General features: G+C 35.8%; 2 protein-coding genes across 3 annotated transcripts in view; one reads left to right on the top strand and one right to left on the bottom strand.

The window, feature by feature from the left end:
* The window catches only part of LOC148944802 (glutathione hydrolase 7-like), a 115,335-nt gene that overhangs the window by 24,103 nt on the left and 67,689 nt on the right, over positions 1-23,543 (top strand). For both annotated transcript variants that reach the window (XM_089100213.1, XM_089100214.1), the window contains exons 3-4: positions 1,115-1,266; positions 3,857-4,069. In XM_089100213.1, coding sequence (XP_088956339.1) covers positions 1,115-1,266; positions 3,857-4,069 — 365 coding nt within the window. The remainder of the gene's footprint in view (positions 1-1,114; positions 1,267-3,856; positions 4,070-23,543) is intronic.
* On the bottom strand, positions 7,507-12,376 carry LOC148944803 (uncharacterized). The gene is made up of 3 exons (XM_089100741.1): positions 12,335-12,376; positions 8,848-9,466; positions 7,507-7,547 (listed from the first exon to the last, which is right to left on the bottom strand). Exons 1-3 carry the CDS (start codon positions 12,374-12,376, stop codon positions 7,507-7,509), a joined length of 702 nt encoding a protein of 233 aa, XP_088956867.1.

The raw sequence follows: 23,543 nt of genomic DNA on the forward strand, positions 1-23,543 counted from the left end.
ACCCATTTTGACTGTCAATGTATCTAACAATAGGCCAACCGAAAAATATGGATTAGTCCCCTTTCTAGGTCTGTAATGAACTGTTAAGATGGATATGCCATGTATTACGCATGAAGCATGATGGATTACCAGAGATTGTAGTTTTTGGTTGCCTGTGTGGGGTCAAATGAAAAACAGACTGTAAACAGTACTAATGCAGCCTGCTACCTGAAGCAGCACAAAAGCTGCAGTAAAGTATGCTCAGCAGTGTTACCAGATGCCAGGTACCGGGAGTGGTATGCCTGGAGAGGTATGATACCTGCAGAGGCATGAGACCAGTCAAACAAAAAGAAATGCACAGAAGAGTCTATTCTTTTTAGTGAAAATACGCAGGAGGCCTAATTTTTGAAAAGGATTCTTTTTAAAAAAACATGTCAATTTGAAGAGCTCAATGCCTATTCACCTCAAAAAGTGCAACAAATTTGAAAATTTGCTAAACTGAAAACTATCATGAATATCGACAGAAAGTGCTAACTTTTAATATGAACACACTTCCTTTGTCCTATCAAGCCTTATCAATAAGCTGATATTACATCTCATTTATGATTCTGAAAGGTTTTCAAAAATTCTCTTTAGTTTGGAGACTGGCTGATTTACCAAACATAGAAAATAGACAAATTTACGTTTCGTTTTGAAGCCATGGGGGTAATAATTCGAATTTGGTGCTAAAAAATTTTTATCCAAAAACTCCAGTAGCAACTGAATTCATCTTCCAAGTCCTGCTAATTTTTTTGCCAGCTTGCAAATATTGTCCTGATGATTTCCACTAGTTTCGAAAATCGGTGGAAAGTTGAGCCGCCTGTACTGGCCAGCTACCAAATATTGTTCATAATTTATTACTAAACATATATTTTAGCGTAGAGTTAAGTATAGTGAATGAAAGTATGACCAAAGAGTTTGGAAACTGGTAAGGGTTAAATCCCTGTCATTTAACATGGGAAGGTTGGGGGAGGGTGACGTATGGCCTTCGTAATTTTTTTTTGTAGTAGGGCCAGTTTCCAATGCTCTATGGGTATGAAAAGAACCTATTTTTACTTATTCTGCTTGATTTCAATTACTTTCTGATTCGTTACAGGTACTTCCAACAGGTATTGTTTCATCAGACAGCAGTGAATGTTCAAAACTTGGGGTTGATATTCTTAAATCTGGAGGCTCAGCAATAGATGCGGTTATATCTGCCACTTTATGTATGGGAGTGATACACCCGCACCACACGGGTATCGGGGGGTATGTATATTTTTTCCAAAATTGAATATGTTGATTTACTATTCTTATGTTAAATAGTCTTGTATGTGAAGATACAGTTTTTGTCAAAATTGCATTTTATTTTAGTATCATCTTTATTATTAACAAAAGACGTATATATAGCAATTCTATTTCAAATGAACTTTTAAGCACCTTTTTGTGGCGTTTCAGTGCCCCACTAGCGATGAAGAAAAAGGGAGACACATCACGGCTTTCTATGGGAAAATGTTATTTTCCATGTTGATAAAGTTATTTTCGTAATTAGCCATGATTAAGAAATTTGAAATTGTCTCCCCAGCATTGGCAGGGGAGGCAAGATTTATCGTAAAACTGAATAAAGATTCATTTATGTTTTGAACATGAATGTCAAAAGTTCTTTTTGACTAGAGGGAACAATGCAGGTTTAATATCCATATGATTATGTGCACGAAATGATTAAATGATCACAACATGATCACAAAAAGTTGTTCCAGTATAATCAAGTATAATAAACAGAAATTAGTTCAATTAGATCAAATCAAAAATTGAGACACACTAAACAGTGCTTCCATTTTCGATTTTAGGATTCGTGGAGCTTCGAATTTTTAGGACCAGGAAACTGAATTTCGGTGAAAAAGATAGAGATACTATTTGGTAGGGACTTCTGCGTTGTTCTTAATTAGAAGGAATAATGCAAGCCTTGTATTTCACATGATTTCTGACAAGATATGCCAAACACGTAATATTGTGATTTTGTAAGGGACCAACTCTCTCTTGGAAAACCTTTATATTTTTTTTTTTTTTGTAGATAAACAAATTTTATATATAGGATCTTGATAATAGAACATGTGTATAGAAGTTTCGCATTAAATTTATTTACGGCAAGTTTTTTTGAACTGTTGATTCCTTGATTACGCTCTTTGGGAATTTTCGCATTTTTTTTTAGAAATATCTAAAAAATCCAGTGTTTTTTCAAATCACTCTTTATGAAAACAATCTATTAAGTAATTGTACTACAAGAATGACTATGGACAAAATGGAGGATCTGTTGATTCAGTCTAACTGCAAGGGGATAAGAACAAGGTAAAATTCATGAAGACACTTTCTTGGTGTTGTTTTTGACAAGAAATACAAGCTACTCAAAATTAATGTTTTTCGTGTCCCCATAAAAAGTAAACTTATAATAATAATAACAATTTATTCCAACCATCTTTACATACATGAAATGCACATAGAGGAGTACAAAAATACAGAAAAATAAAATTGGAAACAAAACAAGAAAAAACTCACAAGAAAAACAAATAACATCTCAGCTACTTAGACAACACAGTTAAGTTGAAAGTTAACAATATTTTCTCGACGCTTACGGAACCTGTCCACAAGCTGGTCGATTTTTGAAGAAATATCAAAAACACCATATCTGCTCGGAAAATACCGATTGCGAGTCAAATCGGCAACTGCAGAATATATTTGCAAAAACGGAAGAATAGAGATCTAATTTTTTTCTGCTCAGATATTGTGAAAAAAACCACAAAGGGACCAAGAAGAAGTTGACTGTTTGTTTAAAAAATCAATTGTTTATGAATATTTTGGGATTTCGGCACTAGTATCTGAGTTGTAAAATACAGTTACCGTGCTAATTTAATCATAAGCTACAAAAGGTTAGTTTTCGGTATAGCTAGCTAGCAGGGGAATAGCTCCAGCATTTTTATTGGGGCGACAAGAGGGGTCCATATCTGGATAGTCAAAAGCATGGGCTATATAATAGTTTTATCAGTTTTTTTGGGGGGCCTCCCCCTCCCCCTTGCTTGCTAGCACTATGTGCCTCGAGAATATTATGCCATGTTGTTGAATGCATATTATTGGGGCAGAAATTAGTCGAGTTTTTTTGGGGAAGGGGACTGTCTTAGAGTTTTTATTCCCTTTGCAAGTTTGAATGTTATTTCTCCATATTTATAATCCTCTGTTTGAAATCCTATTTTTTGGTCTGATTTAGTGCTTAAATGACTAGTATGTCATCCCCCTTCCTGACAGGCCTTGGAGCTATTGTGCAGGGGCGTAATCTTCTATGGAGCAGGGGGGGCACCTGCGCCTTCCAAACCTTGGTTTTCACCCCCCCAGACATCAGTCTACCCCCCCCCCCCAACTGAAATTCATTTTCCTCAAAAATCTCGTCAAAACTAAGATAAGGCTGCATAATTCAAGCAACCACAGAAACGGATTAGTTTTCTTTGGTATATATTTTCCTTTATGGTATTATATGGCTTATTTTGCAGTTTCCACTGTCATTTTCACTGGGTTTGAAAAGAATTGATCCCAACTTTGCCTTCCCCCCCCGGGTTTTGATGAAATTGCGCCACTGCTATTGTGGGCACTATCACTGTGTTTCCATTATATGTTTAATTAATTATGCTTAGTTAATTATGAATAAATATTCACGTAGTGTTGTCTCCAGTTCAGTTGCACTGAGAAAAGTGGATATCTGGTCTCTGTTCTCCCCTTCCAAAGCAAAGTGGAAAGCAGTAGAAAAAAGAAGCAAAAATAGTGCCAATCCCTACTTTGTATTTATTTATCGCTGTAATATTATTTTCAGAGGAGGTTATCTGATGACGTTCAGTCGCAAAAAAACCGATAAAGCAGAATCGTCCGTGTTCAGTTTCGTTGAAAGTGCTGGCTCTAATAGCAGTACGCAATCTGTTGTTGGCTCTGGCGTGCCTGGTGTTCTTCATGGCCTCAATTTAGCCCATCAACGTTTTGGAAAACTTAGTTGGAAGCAGCTCCTGAGTCCTGTTGTGAAACTTGCAAGGTATTTTTTCCTAAGTAGGAATGCAGTATTTTATCCAGCTATTTTGTCAGCTTCCTTCCAGATATCCTCGGGCTTGTCTCAGATTAAGTAAAAAAAAAACACGTTTCTTTAACTGAAAGTATAGAGCAGCATTAAGAATTTAAACGAACAGAAATTGTTCAGTATATGAGGGGGACTGCTCCTCATCAACTCCTCGCTCTTTATACTATTTTTTAGTTATTTGAAAAAGCTTCTTCTTATTCAAATATAGTGACCCTTGTGTTTCAGCATCTGGTCTTAAAGAATTTGGACAATAAATCAAACTTCAACGTAAAGAGCGAGGGATGAGGAAAGGGCAACCCCCTCATTTACGGAACAATTTCCGTTCGTTTAAATTTTTAATGCTGCTCCTTACTTTCAGTTGAAAATACTTGTTCTGCTGTGAAAATGGTTACTGCTGTGAGAATAATTGTACTTAACTGGTTATGACTTATGAATAGCCATTGTTGCTTCTTTTTATTGCCGTCTTCAAGGTTCTTTTCATTCGTCCTTTTATATTTTGAAAAATACCTGTTTTGGACTTCTCATTGAAAAATATCCTTTTTGGCATTTTCACCAGAAAAATCCCCCCCCCCACTCTAGATTTATAAAATTATAGGGGGATTATAGGGGGTATTTTCTGGAGGTGAAATACCTAGAACCATACAATTCCTCCATAAATTCCTCGGTTAATTGAAGAAAAGAAAAAATTTAAACTAATTTTGGGCTAGATTGGTCCCTGGCCCTGAAAATAGGCACAAAATGCTTTTTATTTAAGATTGGATTGAAACTTCAGGAACATGTAGACATTAAAAAAACAAACAAATAATTTGGTTGTATTAGTTGGTACGCCAGAAACTCAAATTTTCATTCAACATGATATCTACCAAAAGAGGTTGTTCAATCAAACTTAGTGGGAAGCAACAGCTAGGCTTATAGTTGTCTCTCCTTAAGATTAATTTTAAAAACTGTTTTCACGAAACAAATTTTTCAAAGAAAAGGAAAAAGCTCCATGAAACCAAAAATGAGCAGAAAAAAAGTAAAATAATCTTTCAAGCGTAAAACTACCACAAATCACCATCAGTAAATAATTGATACCAAAACGAGCAGAAATTACAAAAAATAGGACTGACAACTCACATTTCTTCTCAAGACCAGAACATAATTCGCACTTCACTAAAAATAAAACCAAATGACCGACGGTTTCCAGTTTAATATACATATACTGATATTTATTCCTTAAAGTTATAGTAGTTTTTATTTATTAAACCCAAAAAATGACAACATTTAAAATATATTTTGTTTTAAGTAAAATGCAAATTATATCATATTATATATTATATTACAGTATATTTTACTGAAAAAAAAGAAATGGCCATGGATTGCAAGTTTAATTAACATATACTAACATTTATTCTTTAAAGTATTAATAATTGTTTTTCTTTAGCAACGTCCGAAAAGTGAAAACGTTTAAAATGTATTTTGTTCTCAATAAAGTAAAAATTATGTTCTGGTTTAGCAAAGGCTTGGGGGTTGTCAACCCTACTCATGTCAATTTTTGCTCATTTTGAGTTTGACTTGGTTATTTATTGTAATTTCTGTTCGTTTTTGCGTTTCATTTATTTATTGATAATATAATATATGATATTGATAATGTTCTTTTGCCTTTCCCCAATTTCTACTTTCATTAGCCTTTCTTTTACTTCACTCAACTCTTTTGACAGTGAAATAAAAAAAAAAAAAGTTTTTTTCAACTGAAAGTAAGGAGCAACATTAAAAATTAAAACGAACAGAAATTATTAATTAAATGAGGAGGTTCGCCCCCTAGTCAATACCTTGCTCTTTACGCTAAAATTCGAATCATAAATCCCTGAATCATAACCCCCTCATATACGTAACAATTTCTGTTCGTTTTAAGTTTTAAGGTTGTTCTATACTTTCAGTTGAAAAAACTTGTTTTTATTTAATTTCTGATCGTTTTTTAAATAATGCCGGGAAATTCGGCGCCCTCTTCATAGGAATGTCCCTTCCCCCAAGGAAACATCCTCCATGGAAAGATCCTCCCACGTAACCCGGGAACTGTGGGGGACTAAGTCATCCTCAAAGACTTATTTATTAGAATTTCGACTATGCTGAGCAAAATGGCTATCTCAAAATTTTGATTTGGTGACTTTGAGAAAAATAATGAGCGTGGGGGGGGGGGGGCAAGTTTCTCTCCAACTTGTTTTGTCACTTAAAAAGGGCACTAGAGCTTTCAATTTCCGTTCGAATGAGCCCTCTCACAATATTCTGGGACTACTGGATCGATACTATGACCCCTGGAAAAAAAAACAACAACAAATAAACACGTATCCGTGATCTTTCTTCTGGCAAAAAATACAAAAGCCACATTTTTGCAGATAGGAGCTTGAAACAGCTACAGTAGGGTTTTCTGTTATGGTGAATCTGATGGTTTGATTTTCATCAAAATTGTATCAATTTTAAGGATGTTTCACTCGTTTTTCGAAAACAAGGCACATTTTTTCAGACTCGTAACTTTTGATGAGTTAGACTTAATTTGATAAAACTTATATGTTTGAAATCAGCATAAAAATCCGATTCTTTTGATGTATATACTGGTATCAAAATTTCGTTTGTTAGAGTTTCGGTTACTATTGAGCCGGGTCGCTTCTTACTTACAGTTCGTTACCACGAACTGTTTGATTGAGCACTATCTTTCTGAATTGCGGATATTGTACTCTTTACTGTATTAGTGTCTTTTTCAACCCCACTCATTAGTCTCATTATTCAATATTGGTATGTGGTGTACTGATTCTGGCATGTATTAATATTTTAGCAATACTGAATTATTTACAACGATTTTAGCAAACAAACAAAAAACGGGTTCTAATGATACAGATAGATTCACTCATATAATGTGATTGTGATTTGAAGATGGATTCCCAGAAAAACTTGCGTACAATTTAAAAAAAAATTCAAAGTAGTCTCTGAATGACCTTTGAAATTTCCACTAGACAATCTTTATAGTGTAAAATTGTTAAAAAAGACAAATGACTTGAACGGTTTTGGAGCGGTGGTGCTCGGGGCAGGCCCCTCCCGAGATTTACGGCTTTCCCTTTCATAAAAAATTGCGTATTGAAAAATCTTCTATATGGTGAATAAGGGCGTGAATCGGGAGGGAGGGGGGGTTTGGATGCTGGTTGTTGATAAACGTGGGAGACCGACAACGGTCGGTTTACTTTCGACTAATTTTGTCTTTTACTTCGGTCTATAATCGGTGAACAAATTTATTTTTAAGCTGAACGTTATAATATAAATGTATAATATAAAAATATACATAAATGATGTATATTCTCGTCAATGGCTAATGTCTTTGTCAATACTACTTTTGATATTTCAATACTGCACCAACCAAGGGACTATGCACCTCTTTGCACATTATGGCTCCAGCTTATCCAACCTGCAAAAAAAGAAGACAAAGTTAGTATCAAAGAGTCATTTTGGCTAATTAACCCTTTGACTGTGCCACGCTTTTTGAGATTGAGGCCTGCTGTGCGCAATAATTTCAGTGTTGTGTATACGTTCGTGTAGAGCATTTTGTTGACTTTAGACGAGGGCAGTTTGTTCGTGTTTAGCAGTTAACAATCAATTTTTGTCTAAATAAGAATATTTGCAATGGGAGTGAAATGAAGAATACATTACTCAAATGCAAAGAAAATTTATTTCAAAAATATTGTTGCATGTGCAATGTTAACTGTAAGATAAGATAAGATAAGTTTTATTCTTCATTATAAATGAACTATAATGAACTATAGAAATGTATAAATACTGATTCTATTGCACAATGTTAACTGTGGCTGAATCAATTTCATAGATGCTTAAACGTAAACATTCTAAAACGTTTAATTCTAAAATTCTTATATATGAAATTAGGTGTGAAAAAAGTTGCCATTTTTTCTCAAAAAGGGCTCACAGTGGGAATTCTGAAAAACCCCTGAACTTCACAATTTGAACCTCTTCATTCTTTACTTTAAAGATAGAAATTAGAAGAAAAAAGGGACTTAGTTAAATAAAAAGGGGTTGGATGGAATATTTGGACTAAGTCGTTGAACCGCCATGGTGTGTGAATTTACAAGCAAAATTGTTCAACAGAAAACGGACGAGATATAATGGAAAATGCAAAACGGTTGTCTTTGTTACGTTGAAAAGGAACCATGTAAACTATGGTTGCATTTAGAGAAAAGGAATCAGTCAGGAATCTGGCTGAGTCTAGAGAAAAGGAATCAGTCAGGAATCTGGCTGAGTCTAGAGAAAAGGAATCAGTCAGGAATCTGGCTGAGTCTAGAGAAAAGGAAAAGGAGAATAGTGTGTCAAATAAATATTTAGATCTTTTTGTTTATTTTTTGATGTCATTTGAATTTATACGGGGCCTTGTGATGAGAGTCATGTATGTTTTGTTCTTGTCGAAGGAAGAGACAAGGAGGATGAAGACTAGATGAAAAATAAACGGAACAAAGTGTATTAATAAAGTAATAAAGTAAAAAAAAGAATTACTCTATTTTGCATGGTATGTTGCAAAATGTGCATGTGGCTCGTATGCATAGCTTTATGGAAAGATTGGGGAGAGCGCAAATTAAAAACAAGAACAAATCAAATTGAAATAAACTGAATTAGTACCTTCAAAATTTTGCGAATGTACTCAAGTTTTTATCTGCTATTTTTTTCAATTTCAAAGCGGATAGGAATAAGAGCTTTCGTACCTTCTGAAGAAGATGTAGAAGTATTGGAAGAGGTGCCTTCAGTTGAAGTTGTCGATCCCTGACTTTCCATTGGTAGGTTTGAGACCATACTCTGATAAACTTGGTAGCCCCACATTCTTGATATCTCTTCATTCATTCTAGTTAGCTGATCTAGGTAAATTGTGTTGAGGGCTTTAACTGCTGACAAATCTTGAATACAATGATGAAGCCGCAACTGAAAATATGATTTATCCAGTTTCAAAGTCACTATCTCCATTGATTTTGAAGATGTTATTTCGTGCCCTATTGGACCAAAATTCTGGCTGTCTGAATCTATTTCGTGGAAGAGGCCATTAATCTCTTCATCTAGTTCCTCTCTTACATTTCTTAGAGTTTCTTGTAGCTGTTGCCTGTTTAATCTAAGGCAAGCAATTTCTTCTTGCAGTCTCTGTTGTACTGCTTTTGAATTCCTTAATGCATTTACTAATCTTCTTTTTTCTTTTTTCAATTTCTGATACCCCTGAACAGAATTCTGAGGACTTTGTTCAGTTTCATCCAATTTTCTTCTTTTTCTTGTCTGATTTATCTCATTTTCGTGTCTCGTATGGGTTTGGGATGCAGGTGGTTCATTCTCTGTCTCCTGAAATAAAAGACTATGTTTATAAAAATGAAAACATGAATTATTTATTCTTTGCCACTCGTTCGGTCGAAGTGAAAGGCTAAGAATATAGCTAAAGGATATTTTTCTGGGTCTGGAGTGGAACATCTCACAGATACAGAGTAGAGTTTATTGCATACACTGTGCTGCACGTATGTACCGTACGCGCCATATAGGCTATGTGGCTATTAAAAATGGTCAATGTCCTTAATGCAAAATATAAAGAAGGGGGCTAAAGATACCTCTTTTTTGAAGCAAAAGAAGAACATACATTATTGTTATGGAAGGTATTAACGGACTGTAAGTAATTTTCTCCAAAGAATGGACTTTTTATGATGATCCAAAATATATTGGAATCAATATATGCTGATTAAAAATATATACAATTTTGAAATACGACAATTATGGTATGATACTGAGCAGCCCCAGAAAAAATCAGGCTCTTATGACCTACCTATATGTTCTCTTATAATGAAAATATGATTGAAATTTGAAAATTAATACCAAAAAAAAATTTCAAACAAGTAATTTGAACACTTTTATAAAGCTTATATTTTATTAATTTTTTATTATATAAATTTACATTTATTAATTTTTTATTATATAAAAAATTATGAGCCTCAGAAGGTTTGCCTGATTTAAAAAGGGGTTTTTTAAATAGGTGAGTAATGAAAATCATTCCACTAGATTCAGCATATCAGAGAGTCCTTCTCTTCTGAAGGAAGGAGCTTGAAACTCCCGAGGAAAATTGTCCGTGGAGGTGGGGCCGGGTGCCAGATTTCCTGGCATTATTTAAAAAACGATCAAAAATTAAATAAAAACAAGTTTTGTCAACTAAAAATGAGGAGCAACATTAAAACTGGCTCCACGCCCACGGAAAAATTTCGACTGAAACTTCTGTATAAGTTTCAAGCTCCTATCTACAAAACATTTGGAATTTCGTTTTTTTCCCTTTGAAGAATGATCACGGATGAGTATTTTTTTAAACTTGATTTCCCATGAAATTAGTAATTACTGTTCATTGAAATATTTGATGAAATATTCAAATTTTGTCCAAAATTTTACAAAGTTAAATTAAAAATTCTAATTCTTAAGCAAAAACTGAAAACCTGGGGTCCTACCAATGAATTTACAATTATTGATGTATACAATTTAATATGGACAATCATATCGCCAAAGTCGTAATTTCTTGTAAAATAGACTTTTGATGGTTCTGCATAACAAATTTTATTTCATAATGAAATAATTTACGTTAATATGTTGTTATGACGGAAATGACGCACCAGGGGGCTAGATTCGGGATACGGCAGGGGAGGGTAGGTGCTCAACTTGGTTTTGAAGTTACCTTTTTTTTAGGTGTTTTCGTTTAAAATGTCTTTTATATATTCTCATCAAGAAATCGAAAAGCAACAGAATTACCTCTTTTCTAGATTATGCCTTAAATCTTTAGAAATTGACATTCTAGAATCGGTTGGAATTAGATTCACTGTCTTTCCCAAAATACGATTATAAGTCAAATTTGAAAATTTAATTCCAGATTTAAATTCTCCAAAAGTAAGTTTGAAAATTAAAAGGGTGCCTTCGAAAGCATCACCTAATAGTAAAAAATGTTAACAAATGTTCCTGAAACTCATTTCGTTTTTTTTTTCGAAGTTTCGGCTTTTCACAAAATGAAAAGCCGGGGAAACAGAGTGGAAAGAAAATGGACTACACATATCAAGTCATTGCATTTCAGTTTATTCCTCAAAAGTGGCAAGAAAATATCCATCTTGAAGAGAAAAATAAAAGAAAACTTTCAGAAAAGTTTTCAGAAAGAGAAAAAAGAAGTTTTCAGAAAAATTTTCAGAAAGAGAAAAAGAAGTTTTCAGAAAAATTTTACAGTTTCTTTCTCGGAAAATTGTTGGACAGTTTTACAGAATCATAGTTATAGAATTAAAATATTGGTCAAATATAATAGGGACCCTTGAATTACCTTTCAGTCAGACACACTATAAGGTTTTTTTTTCTTAGAGTGGGAGTAACTAATAAAGAAAAATGTGGAGGTAAAAATCAAGAAACATATGAAATTTCGAATAAAAAACTGCCCTGAAATACAAACAGGGAATATTTGGCGGAGGGGTCTTTCCCCTTGCGTCCATCCCAACTATTAGCATTCCAAAAATTAGTTTTTTTTTTAATTCTTTACCGATTTAAGTATTTTTATATGGTAATTTTGACTCTTCAAACAATTTTATTTTATGAATTAGTGCAATGTCATCATTTAGCTGTCAGATAATTATTGCTCTATTCTGATTTGTTAATTCAGATAATTGTTGATATTCTAATTTATTAATTGCCCTTTAATATACGCGCTATTAATTACGGCTTTAAATGTTAATTCGCTGTAACTTGTGCTTGGTGTATTATTCATCTGATGTAAATTGAAATGGTAATTAAGCTCACGCTTTTATCGATATTTGTTTGAAGGGGGTAAACTAATTAGAAGTTGGGAGAATCTACTATTACAGTTTTGAAATACCTCTTTTCTGGATATATTCATGATATGCTTTAATATTTTAGCGAAACTGAATTATTGATAGCGATTTTCAGCACACACGAAAATCAGGTTCTTATTATCCAGAAAAAAATTTCTCCTAGCGCAAATGTGATTGAAATTTAGAGTATTCTACCCAAAAAAGCTTTCGAACAATTTAGAAATTTTTCAAAAGGAGAGCCCGAATTACCTTTCAGATTTTTAGCTTATATCCCAGCCCCCCCCCCCAAAAAAAAGAAAAAAACAATTTTTTCTGGTAATTTACATTAAAATTTAAATTATTAACAAATTCTATAGATATAAAAGTGAAAACTTACCCCCATTCTGAGGATATTGTTTGCAAACAATATAAGAGCCATCAGAAGACAATACAAGCCAACAAGAAGGCAAAGCACGTCCTGCAAAAACAAAAGGAATATATATTAAGTGGGACAGTATAAAACGTATTATATTAAGTGGGACATATATATATATATATATATATATATATATATATATATTATAAATTATATATATACGTTATTTTTTTTAGCTTTTTATATTTTTTTTTAGCTTTTTATATATATATATATATATATATATATATATATATATATATATATATATATATATATATATATATATATATATATATATATATATATATATATATATATATATATATATATATATATATATATATATATATATATATATATATATATATAATTTAAAGTTATTTGACTTGTATGTTAATAATAAATTTTGTCCTGGTCATCCGATTGACGAGTCAACAATGATAATGTTCAGCCCTATGACCTACTAAAAACGTCTATTTCCAAAATTATTTCTGGAAGTTCGGAAAGAGGAGTGAAAAAAAAACCTCCAAAAATTTTGTCACCAAGTCTGCTAGGGTGCTCCTTCGATGTTTTTCTCACCATCAAACCCCCTTTTTTCATTAAAAAAATAATTCTTTGTACTTTCCTTTGAACATATTTTGTTTTTGTATTTTCATTGGAAAAAAAATCAACCGAAAAACAAAAGAATAGCCCCTAGCTACATTCCCCCCTTCCTATTTCATGTATATAAAATGAAGCATATGTATCTTTAAGCATATGTATTTTTAATCATATAGATGCCCCACTTGTAGCAACTGGCGGATATAGGGGGTGGGGGACCCCTCCCCCCAAGATTTTTTCTGGCACCCTCTTATCCTGTTTTTCTTTTTTTTAGAATAAATTCGTCAATTTGGTCAATTATTGACACCTTTGTCACATTGTCCTCCCCCCCCCAAGATTTTGCTCATTGGCGTCTTTGAGACACTGGGCCTTCCTCAAGATTAATAGCAAGGTATTACAGCATGGTATTATAATAATAATAAAAATAATAATCTGTATTTAAAAGCCAATTAAAGCCATATACAAAAAGACAAATACTAAAGAAAAATTACACTTCATTTGACATCCTTCCCATCAATACAAAATTTCCTACTGCCACAATATAACGGGGAGTCCTAGACCTCATTAACTCACAAAGCAGTCTATCTTCCCCCTCCTGGATAATTAATCCCCTTAAATGAGATAGTTGCTTACACCGGAGGAGGAAATGGCCCAACCCAAAATCATTTTCCCCACATCTCAAGCAACTACACCCGGCCTCTGGTCCTTCCCTCATTTTCCTTACAACCTTAGCATAAATTGGAAGACAACTTGCTCGAATCAGAATCCAAATCTTCAGATATTTAATGGGCAATCCCAGCTTGAAATAAAACTCCTGACCAAAATTCTCTTTTACTTCTCTATACAAAGTAAGACTCGGAGATTTGTCCACAGCTGCTTGCCATAATTGCACTTCTTGGTCTTCAAGTCTTGCACTAAATTCCTTGAAGAACTTTTCATGATCTTCTGGCCGTTTTCCCTTCTCTTACTTACTTACGGCGGGAACCAGACGATGAACTGTCCTGCCCGGCACCAAAGGATCTTGGGATGACTTCCGACGACCACTTGGACCTGTCAGCTGCAGCTTCTCCGGCAATCTTCAGCCAGTCTTTGTCCCATCTCCGACCGTGTCTCCTGAATCCTCCCCACGGTTCCAGGTCCTCCTTGAATTTTTGCCACATGTTCTTCTTTTGTCCTCCTGGTTTACGTTTCCAGGAGGGGGCTGGTTCGCAGACAAGGACGTCTCGACATATCGTGCCTTCGGGACGGCGCAATATGTGGCCGAGGAGCTTCAGGCGACGTCTTTTAATGATAAGCGATAGCTCTTCTGATTGGCCATAGCGACTCCTTACTTCACTATTGGAAATTCTGTCCCATCTCTTAATGCGGAGGATGTAACGAAGGCAGCGGTGGTCGAACACGTCCAAAGTTCTCGCATCTTCAGTCTTGATCGGCCATGTCTCGCAAGTATACAGAAGTACTGCTCGAACAGTTGCACCATAGATTCTGACTTTTGGTTTGGTTGAGATCTCCCGTCTGGTCCATAATGTTTTTTTCAGACTAGTAAACACTCCCCAGGCTTTTGCTATGCGGGCAGAGATATCCCTATCAACTCCGCCATCTGGTGTTATGATAGAGCCAAGATACTTGAATTCCTCAACGCTTTCTATTGGCTCCCCGTCGAGGGTAACTTGGCAAGGAGCATGTTTGTTGAGAGCAAATACTTTAGTCTTTGCGCTGCTGATGGCCAGTCCGATGCGCTTTGAGACCTCAGAGGTATCGTTGATCATGCCTTGTAAGCTGTCGGCGGTAGTTTCCAGCTCAGCAACGTCGTCTGCGAAGTCCAGATCTGTCAGGGACTGGAGGAAACCAGCTATTTGTCCGAAGACTATTCCGCTGTGGTTTCTCATTGCATTATACATGATCCAGTCTATCGCGTAGTTGACTAATATAGGCGAAAGGGGGCATCCCTGCTTTCGCCCAAACTCCACTGGAAACGTAGGGGTGTCATTGCCGGAAACACGGACGCAAGTCTCAGTGTCCTTATACGCACTTCGGAGTATCTCAATGATCTCCTGTGGCACACCGTCTTCAGCCATAATTCTCCATAGCTCCTCTGTGATGAGAGATTCGAAGGCAGCTGCAAAGTCAATAAAAACGATGAGAAGGGGTAGATGAAACCTGCTAAACTGCTGAAGGATGAGGCGAATCGTCAATATCTGTTCTGGACAGCCTCTGCCTGGTCTGAAGCCTGCTTGTTCAGGACGGGTTAACTTGTCACGTGCGTCTTTGAATCGATTCAAAAGAATGACAAGTGGAATGAGTCAGATTCGGAAACGGTCAACTTTTTGGACAGAACATCGTCTCGTTTCTGACAGACAACAAACGTTGATTTTATACTTCTGCAGCTCCCTTGCAAGGAGCAGTTGCGTGGATTCCAGCTTGCAGCTGCGAACATTCCACGCGCCAATATTCAGATGTTTTCTTGATCGGGCGGCTTGCATACTTGTCGGGCCAGGCACCACCCTGACCTGGTCCGCGTCGGCTACCACGAACTCCGTAATAGTAGTATCTCTCTGCATTTGATCTTCAATATCCATTGGTGTTTCATGGGAATTGAATTGACCAAGGGCTCCCCAGACCATTGGCGCCCCGTTGCGTTAGCCATTCCATTTGTCGGGCTAGGCTACCAATAGAACGTTACACCACTCCACCGCTGTGAGGTGCAACTTAGGGCTCTCCTCCCGGCTCGCTAGGGATGGGGGCGTGAATCCTCGCTCCGAGGCCCCAACCATAGCTTGGGAGCACTCGTGCTTATCAGGCCCTGATTCCCACCTAGGAGGTCGGGAGGTTGGAGTTTTCCCTTCTCCCACGAACTTGAAAATCCATTCTCACCTAATATCCTTTTGACTTGTGGTGACCATGATGTTTTGTTAAACTGAAGGAGAAGATATTCATATGCTGCTCGAGCATGTCTAGTCTGGGGAAGTTCTAGAAGTCTTAACCAAAATTTGATGATTTGGGTATATCTTTTCAATTTCAGGTTAAATATACCAAGGTCACCTTTTAAAACCAACGTATGTGTTGTATTGTGTAGGCCAAAAACTCGTTTATAATATTGAAGTTGAATGGTTTCTAGTTGCTTTGCCGGCTGCTACCCCCATATTTCTGATCCGTAATGTAGGTATTAAATCCGTAATGTTTTAGTATTAAATATATGTTTGTGGAGGCTTAGTTCACTTATTTCTGCTGTTAGTGTGCTTCTGTATATGCCAAATAATACATTTCTTCCTTTCTGTGCCATTGTTGTAATATGACTGGTCCATTTTCCATTTTGACAAAGGATGAAACCTAAGTATTTGGCCTTTTCCACCACTTCCAGCATTTTTCCATTCAATAAAAATTGTGGTGCTGATTCCAAGGGTTTTTTGCTAAAAATCATGACTTGGGATTTCGTAACATTCACCTCTAGTTTCTTCTCTTGCAAATATTTTTCAAGGAGATTCAAGAGAGCTTGTAAATCATTATTTGTCTTTGCCAGTAATATAATGTCGTCTGCAAATAGTAGCATTGACATATTCAGATTTCCCAGTCGGAGAGTAGGTGCACATCTTTGTCGGAAATAAGGAACAATATCATTAATAATCATAGCAAATAATTGTGGCGAAAGTGTACTTCCTTGGCGCAAGCCCTTTTTCGAGAAAAATGGCAGAGATATTCCCTTCCTAACAACTTTCACAAAACTTTTATTCAATGAATACATAGATGATAGAATTTGTAAAAAAAAGGGGTTGGTAGGCCTAGATTTAATAAAACATTCAACAATAAAACTCGATCTACACTACCAAATGCTGATTTCAAATCAATTAGGAGGCAATGGAGGCAGTTCTACATTTATGGATTAGTATGTGAATCCGAGACGAAAGAAATGAATGTTCTCGTCGCTTGGTAGGCGTTTGAATTACAAAGAACAGAATTTGGAGCATACAAAATTATAATTTGGAGCTTAAACTAGCTATTATTATCAGTGCTTATTAGGCAATTCAATAATTAATGTTTAAAAATTAAAACAATTAAAGTATTCCTTGGGAGGAGCCCCCTCTACCAAATTGCATGAACAAACTACAACTGATTTGGCCTATCTAGTAAAAGGGGTGAATCTACAGCGTTTTAATCGGGGGAGGGGGGGAGCAAGAGGGGTCTATGTCCGGATTTTCAATAGGGAATGTATTCATTTCTCCTTCCGGAAGTTTTAAAACAAGAGAATCTGCTCTTGAACTGATAGATTTTAAGAACTAAAAGTATCTTAAATACAAGGGAAAAAATTGACTTGAGAAAATGTGGAGGAACAGGAAGCATAAAAAAATTTTCAATTTCGCCATTAACTAGGGTCACATTTTTACTTGATGGTAAGTTTTCGAAGGCTTATTAGATATAATTTCCTCCCCTGATATCCCAGATTCCTTAGCACTTTTACAGAAATTAATCCATAAAAATGTTTTTTTTTTATTATTAACCCTTGAAAAAAATCTCTTGTATGTGCCTATGCCTACCTAGACAGGGGCGGATCTCCAGCATTTTTATTGGGGGGGGGCAAGAGGGGTCAATATCTGGATATTCAAGGGGAATCTGAAAGGGTATAAGTGGGAAATCTGAAAGGTGATTTGGGCACGGCCTTGGAGGAACATACTATGAAGTGCAATGGACCCCTATTTGTCTCGTTTTCCTTATGTTAAAAACAGGGGCGAATCTCCAGCATTTTTATTGGGGGGGGGGGGAGGGGGCAAGAGGGGTCCATATCTGGATAGTCAAGGGGCATGGGATATATAATAATTTTTTATCCACATTATTGGGGGTGGGGCAACTGCCACCTCCCCGCAAACGATGCCCCTGGTTAAGAACCAGCATGGATTATTAAAAAAAAAATTATCTGCTCAAAGTAAAGAGCAAATTTGACACTTAAAAACGAACAACAGTTTTGTTTTTTCCAAACTATTGGGGATGGGGGTGCAAAAATTATAACCCCACTCCAATGACGCCATTGTTAAGAATAAAAAAAAAACAGAAATGTAAGGTCATAAGCTTCCCGCCCGACACTAAACCGGGTGGAGATGATACGGGCGTGCATTTGTGAGGGCCGATGGCTCAGGCGTACCAACCGAAAGCTCTTTTTTTTAACATAGAATTGGACCATTAGACACCACGAAAAGTTTTTTTTCTTTAGATTCGCCTTTAAACGCACAAACATACCAATAGCCCCCAATTCATAGACTCCATTTCCATTATAGAACTAGGCTCTACCACTGTGACACTCTTTGCACTGAAATGACAATGATAACTATTAAATTATAACAATTGTTGCTTCTTTTATAATATTTGACTAATTAACCCTTTACATCCTGATCTAATTATTAGGTCAATACTCCATATTAATATTCTCATCAAGGAATTTTTTTAAGAATAATTATGTAAATTTTAGTTGACGAACTGATCTGACCTTAAATAAGCATAATGTCTATTTAGAATATATTTTTAAAAATTACTTCTTGATTTGTTATTTTACATGGCTCAAAAGCTCGTCCCGCAATATTTTCTATTACTTTTATTGTAGTTTGTAGTGTTTACTAAAAAATTGTTTACTAAAATATATAGACTCCGGAGTTTGTGGGGAGTTATGTAAAACTCCCCAAGAATTGTCCTAAAAAAAATAAAGTATCTGGAGTTATCCCAAATCTACTTTTTTATTATTGAAATTTTACCCCTTTGCAAGTATGCTTAGAGTAGACGACCTCTGAAATATCCCCCGACACTGTAACCCCCCGTATTAATTCCAACTTCGGGGCTTTTAAGATTCCTTACTCATCGAACTATTTTACAAGTTTGATTTCAATACCAAAGATACAAATGATTTTTATCCCAAATTATGTAGCTCCTCCCCCTATATAGATCCAATTTTATTGGGACCTTAAAAGGTATAGTAGATAATTCTAACCTCTTATTTTTCATAAATTGAGTTTAAATACGACAAATCTCTGGCAGGCAACCTGATTACAAGAACTCATTTCCCTGTCCCTCTGCTCTTTTCTGCATTTTTATTACATATTTACTAATTGGACAAAAAATTCGGGGAGGGGGTTTCAATCCGGCTCCCACTTACCTCCTTATAGGTGGCATGATTACAAGAATGTTCCTCTTCCCTGTTGCTCACAAAGGTAGGATCAATCCCCCCCCTAATATCACAAGTAGGACTCTGTCCTACTTGTGATAGGACTCTGTCCTTTTTGTCAGATACCTGACAAAAAGGACTAGGACAATTAGTGTTGTCTTAAATTGAAGTCCCCTTTTCACTGTCTACCTGCCGTGTAAGTTTCAAATCGAGCGGAGATAATACAATTTTTTCGGATATCTTTGAGTTATGCATTAATAAAAACCTTTGTTTTTGATTTACTAGAGCAGGGGTACTTCCCTTGGTCCAGATACTACACCTTGTATGCTTAAGTGATTGGAGGGCAACTATTTTCGCATTTGACGAAAGGAGATTTAACACATTTCGAAAAAATTAAGAGTTCTTAAATTTTCAAACACAAATACAGTGGTTCTAGGCGTTTACCCCTAGATCGGTAAAATTTTTTCTAGTATCGGTAAAATTCAAAAAACTAGGCCTTTACTGAAAACATAAAACGATCTAAAAGCAAGATGTTCTCTAGGGATGAAAAATTAAATGAGTAGCCTGCAGACAACAAAGACTTATTAATACGCATCTCTGCAGTCTTTCACCAGCCATTATATCGATAAATTTTGTCATATAATTTCCATTCTCGGTACTGTTATATTATCTGTAAAACACGCGTCGAGAAAAGCAAAGCTCAGATAGCTTATTACCCGATGATTGCCTATCTGACACTGTATAACAAGGGGTTTCTCACTCCGGGAACTATATTTAAACTTTAGTTTTTTGGGGTTTAGGGGGGGAAGGTACCTAGGTTAGGTTACATATTTAATATATCCTATGCTGGAGAATTATTGGAGTTTCGATTAGATATTAGAAGCGTAAAGATTAAAACCATAAGGTAATTCCCATATTAGATATAATTTCCTTCCCTGATATCCCAGATTCCTTAGCACTTTTTACAGAATTTATTCCATAAAATGTTTTTTTTATTATTAACCCTTGAAAAAAGTCTCTTGTATGTGCCTTTGCCTACCTAGACAGGGGCGAATCTCCAGCTATTTTATTGGGGGGGGGGGACAAGAGGGGTCAATATCTGGATACTCAAGCAGAACCTGAAAGAATATAAGCGGGAAATCTGAAAGATGATTCGGGCACAGCCTTGGAGGAACATACTATGAAGTGCAATGGACCCCTATTTGTCTCGTTTTCCTTATGTTAAAAACAGGGGCGAATCTCCAGCTTTTATATTGGGGGGGGGGAGGGGGCAAGAGGAGTCAATATCTGGATAGTGAAGGGGCTTGGGATATATAATAATTTTTTATCCACATTATTGAGGGTGGGGCAACTGCCACCTTCCCCCAAACGATGCCCCTGGTTGAGAACCAGCATGGATTATTTAAAAAAAAATTATCCGCTCAAAGTAAAGAGCAAATTTGACACTTAAAACGAGCAACAGTATTGTTTTTTTCCAAACTATTGGGGATGGGGGAGGGGGCAAAAATTATACCCCCCCCCCTCCAACGACGCCACTGATAAGAATAAAAAAACAGAAATGTAAGGTCATAAGCTTCCCGCCTGGCACTAAACCGGGTGGAGATGACACGGGCGTGCATTTGTGAGGGCCGATGGCTCAGGCGTACCAACCGAAAGCTCTTTTTTTTTTTTTTACATAGAATATGACCATTAAACGCGACGAAAAGTTTTTTTTTCTTTAGATTCGCCTTTAAACGCACAAACATACCAATAGCCCCCAATTCATAGACTCCATTTCCATTATAGAACTTGGCTCTACCACTGTGACACTCTTTGCACTGAAATGACAATGATAACTATTAAATTATAACAATTGTTGCTTCTTATATAATATTTGACTAATTAACCCTTTACATCCTGATCTAATTATTAAGTGAATAATCCATATTAATATTCTCATCAAGGAATTTTTTTAAGAATAATTATGTAAATTAAAGTTGACGAACTGATCTGACCTTAAATAAGCATAATGTCTATTTAGAATATATTTTTAAAAATTACTTCTTGATTTGTTATTTTACATGGCTCAAAAGCTCGTCCCGCAATATTTTCTATTACTTTTATTGTAGTTTGTAGTGTTTACTAAAATACATAGACTCCGGAGTTTGGGGGGAGTTATGTAAAACTCCCCAAGAATTGTCCTTAAAAAAATAAAGTATCTGGAGTTATCCCAAATCTACTTTTTTATTATTGAAATTTTACCCCTTTGCAAGTATGCTTAGAGTAGACGACCTGTGAAATATCCCCCGACACTTTAACCCCCCGTATTAATTCCAACTTTGGGGCTTTTAAGATTCCTTACTCATCGAACTATTTTACAAGTTTGATTTCAATACCAAAGATACAAATGATTTTTATCCCAAATTATGTAGCTCCTCCCCCTATATAGATCCAATTTTATTGGGACCTCAAAAGGTATAGTAGATAATTCTAACCTCTTATTTTTCATAAATTGAGTTTAAATACGACAAATCTCTGGCAGGCAAGCTGATTACAAGAACTCATTTCCCTGTCCCTCTGCTCTTTTCTGCATTTTTATTACATATTTACTAATTGGACAAAAAATTCGGGGAGGGGGTTTCAATCCGGCTCCCACTTACCTCCTTATAGGTGGCATGATTACAAGAATGTTCCTCTTCCCTGTTGCTCACAAAGGTAGGATCAATTCCCCCCCCCCCTAATATCACAAGTAGGACACTGTCCTTTACATAAATTTTTTTTTTATCTGGCAACGTCTTCTACTTAGTCATATGAAGAAATAAATGGAGGGACCTTTTCCCCTGCATAGCTTGGACCAGGTACAGATACCTGACAAAAAGGACTAGGACAATTAGTGTTGTCTTAAATTGAAGTCCCCTTTTCACTGTCTACTTGCCGTGTAAGTTTCAAGTCGAGCGGAGATAAACAATTTTTTCGGATATCTTTGAGTTATGCATTAATAAAAACCTTTGTTTTTGATTTACTAGAGCAAGGGTACTTCCCTTGGTCCAGATACTACACCTTGTAAGCTTAAGGAAATCAGAGGAAACAAAACTTTTTGACCGAGTTCTTTATTTCAAAACATTTAACTTCCTTAAGGTCTACCTACTCCTCTAACTCCTTAGTAAGTAATTGGCTATTGTTCTCTGAGTTTGGCATCTGTGTATACTCCCCTAATTACAGGCCAAGTGGCCTTTGGGGGGCCTAGCACAGTGCATTATTGTATGTGTATTGATAATGGGTAAAATCTTTTCTTAACTTTCAATCCAATTAGAGATGAAAAAATTGTGCTTATTTTTTAGGGTCAGGAACCAGTATGGCCGAAATTAGTTTAAATTTTATTTTCTGCGTGAGAGCCAGGAACTTCTAGATTTCAGTCCTTACTTTACCTCGTCCACAGAGTTTGAATCGAATCCTGGTCATCAAAAAACATGAGCAAGACCGTGATTTGCATCGCAATAGTCAATATTTCACCAGATTTATACAATCCTAGAAAGGGCTTATCCCAGATTTGTCACTCAATTACTCTTACTATCTGTCTTGGCTTTTTCTACAATTAGCCATGATTTGATACCTACTGCAAAATACTTGATTTCAATTCAAAATCAATGAATTGAAATCAAGTATTTTGCAGTAGGCAGCCAATCATGGCTAATTTTAGAAAAAACCAAGACAGAAAGTAAGAGTAATTGAGTGGCAAATCTGGGATAAGCCCTTTTTAGGATTGTATAAATACGATAGATTTTCATCTATTGAAACTAGACACGTGAACCTCCTCATAATTAATCTGGGAACCTTTGAAATGGTTGTAATCTTTAAAAAAGGGGGAGGGGACGGTAAAAAAAATATCAAAAACTGCTCTTGGAATAATGCCATAAAATGTCCACTTTGTGGGTTATTTAGCGCTACCTTCTTCAGTCTGTACCCAGCAGCTCGTTCCTTCAGCCTTCGTTAATCACCATTAACTATTTTGTTAGGAAACGAACAGCGAAGCCTGTCGGATGACATATGTATATATATATATATATATGTATATATATATATATATATATATATATATATATATATATATATATATATATATATATATATATATATATATATATATATATATACAATTAATGCAAACACGATATAAAACTAAATATGAGGCGCAGCTGGCCCAGAGGGTAAGGCGTAAGACACATCAGTCAGATTATTTTTTGTACGTAGATGGAAAAAGAACTAGATTAAAGAGGAGGGGGGCCTTTTTTCTTTGTAATTTAGTATTTTCAAAATTATAGTTCTGGTTAGCCTATCCTGTTTTCTTTCACAGGAGGGGGATTCAGCTGAACCTTTCAGAGACGGTTTCTTTGGGGGAGACTTGAACCTTTTGTTGGGGAAGACAAACGAATTTTCCTCTCATCCTCACAAGTGTACACGGAA

Source organism: Artemia sp. Qi Xiang Cuo, chromosome 14 (genome assembly GCF_049724085.1).
Source record: "Artemia sp. Qi Xiang Cuo chromosome 14, ASM4972408v1, whole genome shotgun sequence".
Classification (NCBI taxonomy): domain Eukaryota; kingdom Metazoa; phylum Arthropoda; class Branchiopoda; order Anostraca; family Artemiidae; genus Artemia; species Artemia sp. Qi Xiang Cuo.

Excerpts from the sequence above, each read along its gene's own strand:
- LOC148944803 (XM_089100741.1), bottom strand. The coding sequence starts at position 12,376 with ATGGCTCTTATATTGTTTGCAAACAATATCCTCAGAATGGGG. Across the intron at positions 9,467-12,334 it reads ACAATATCCTCAGAATGGGG|GAGACAGAGAATGAACCACC; the intron begins GTAAGTTTTCAC and ends CTTTTATTTCAG. Across the intron at positions 7,548-8,847 it reads TTCTACATCTTCTTCAGAAG|GTTGGATAAGCTGGAGCCAT; the intron begins GTACGAAAGCTC and ends CTTTTTTTGCAG.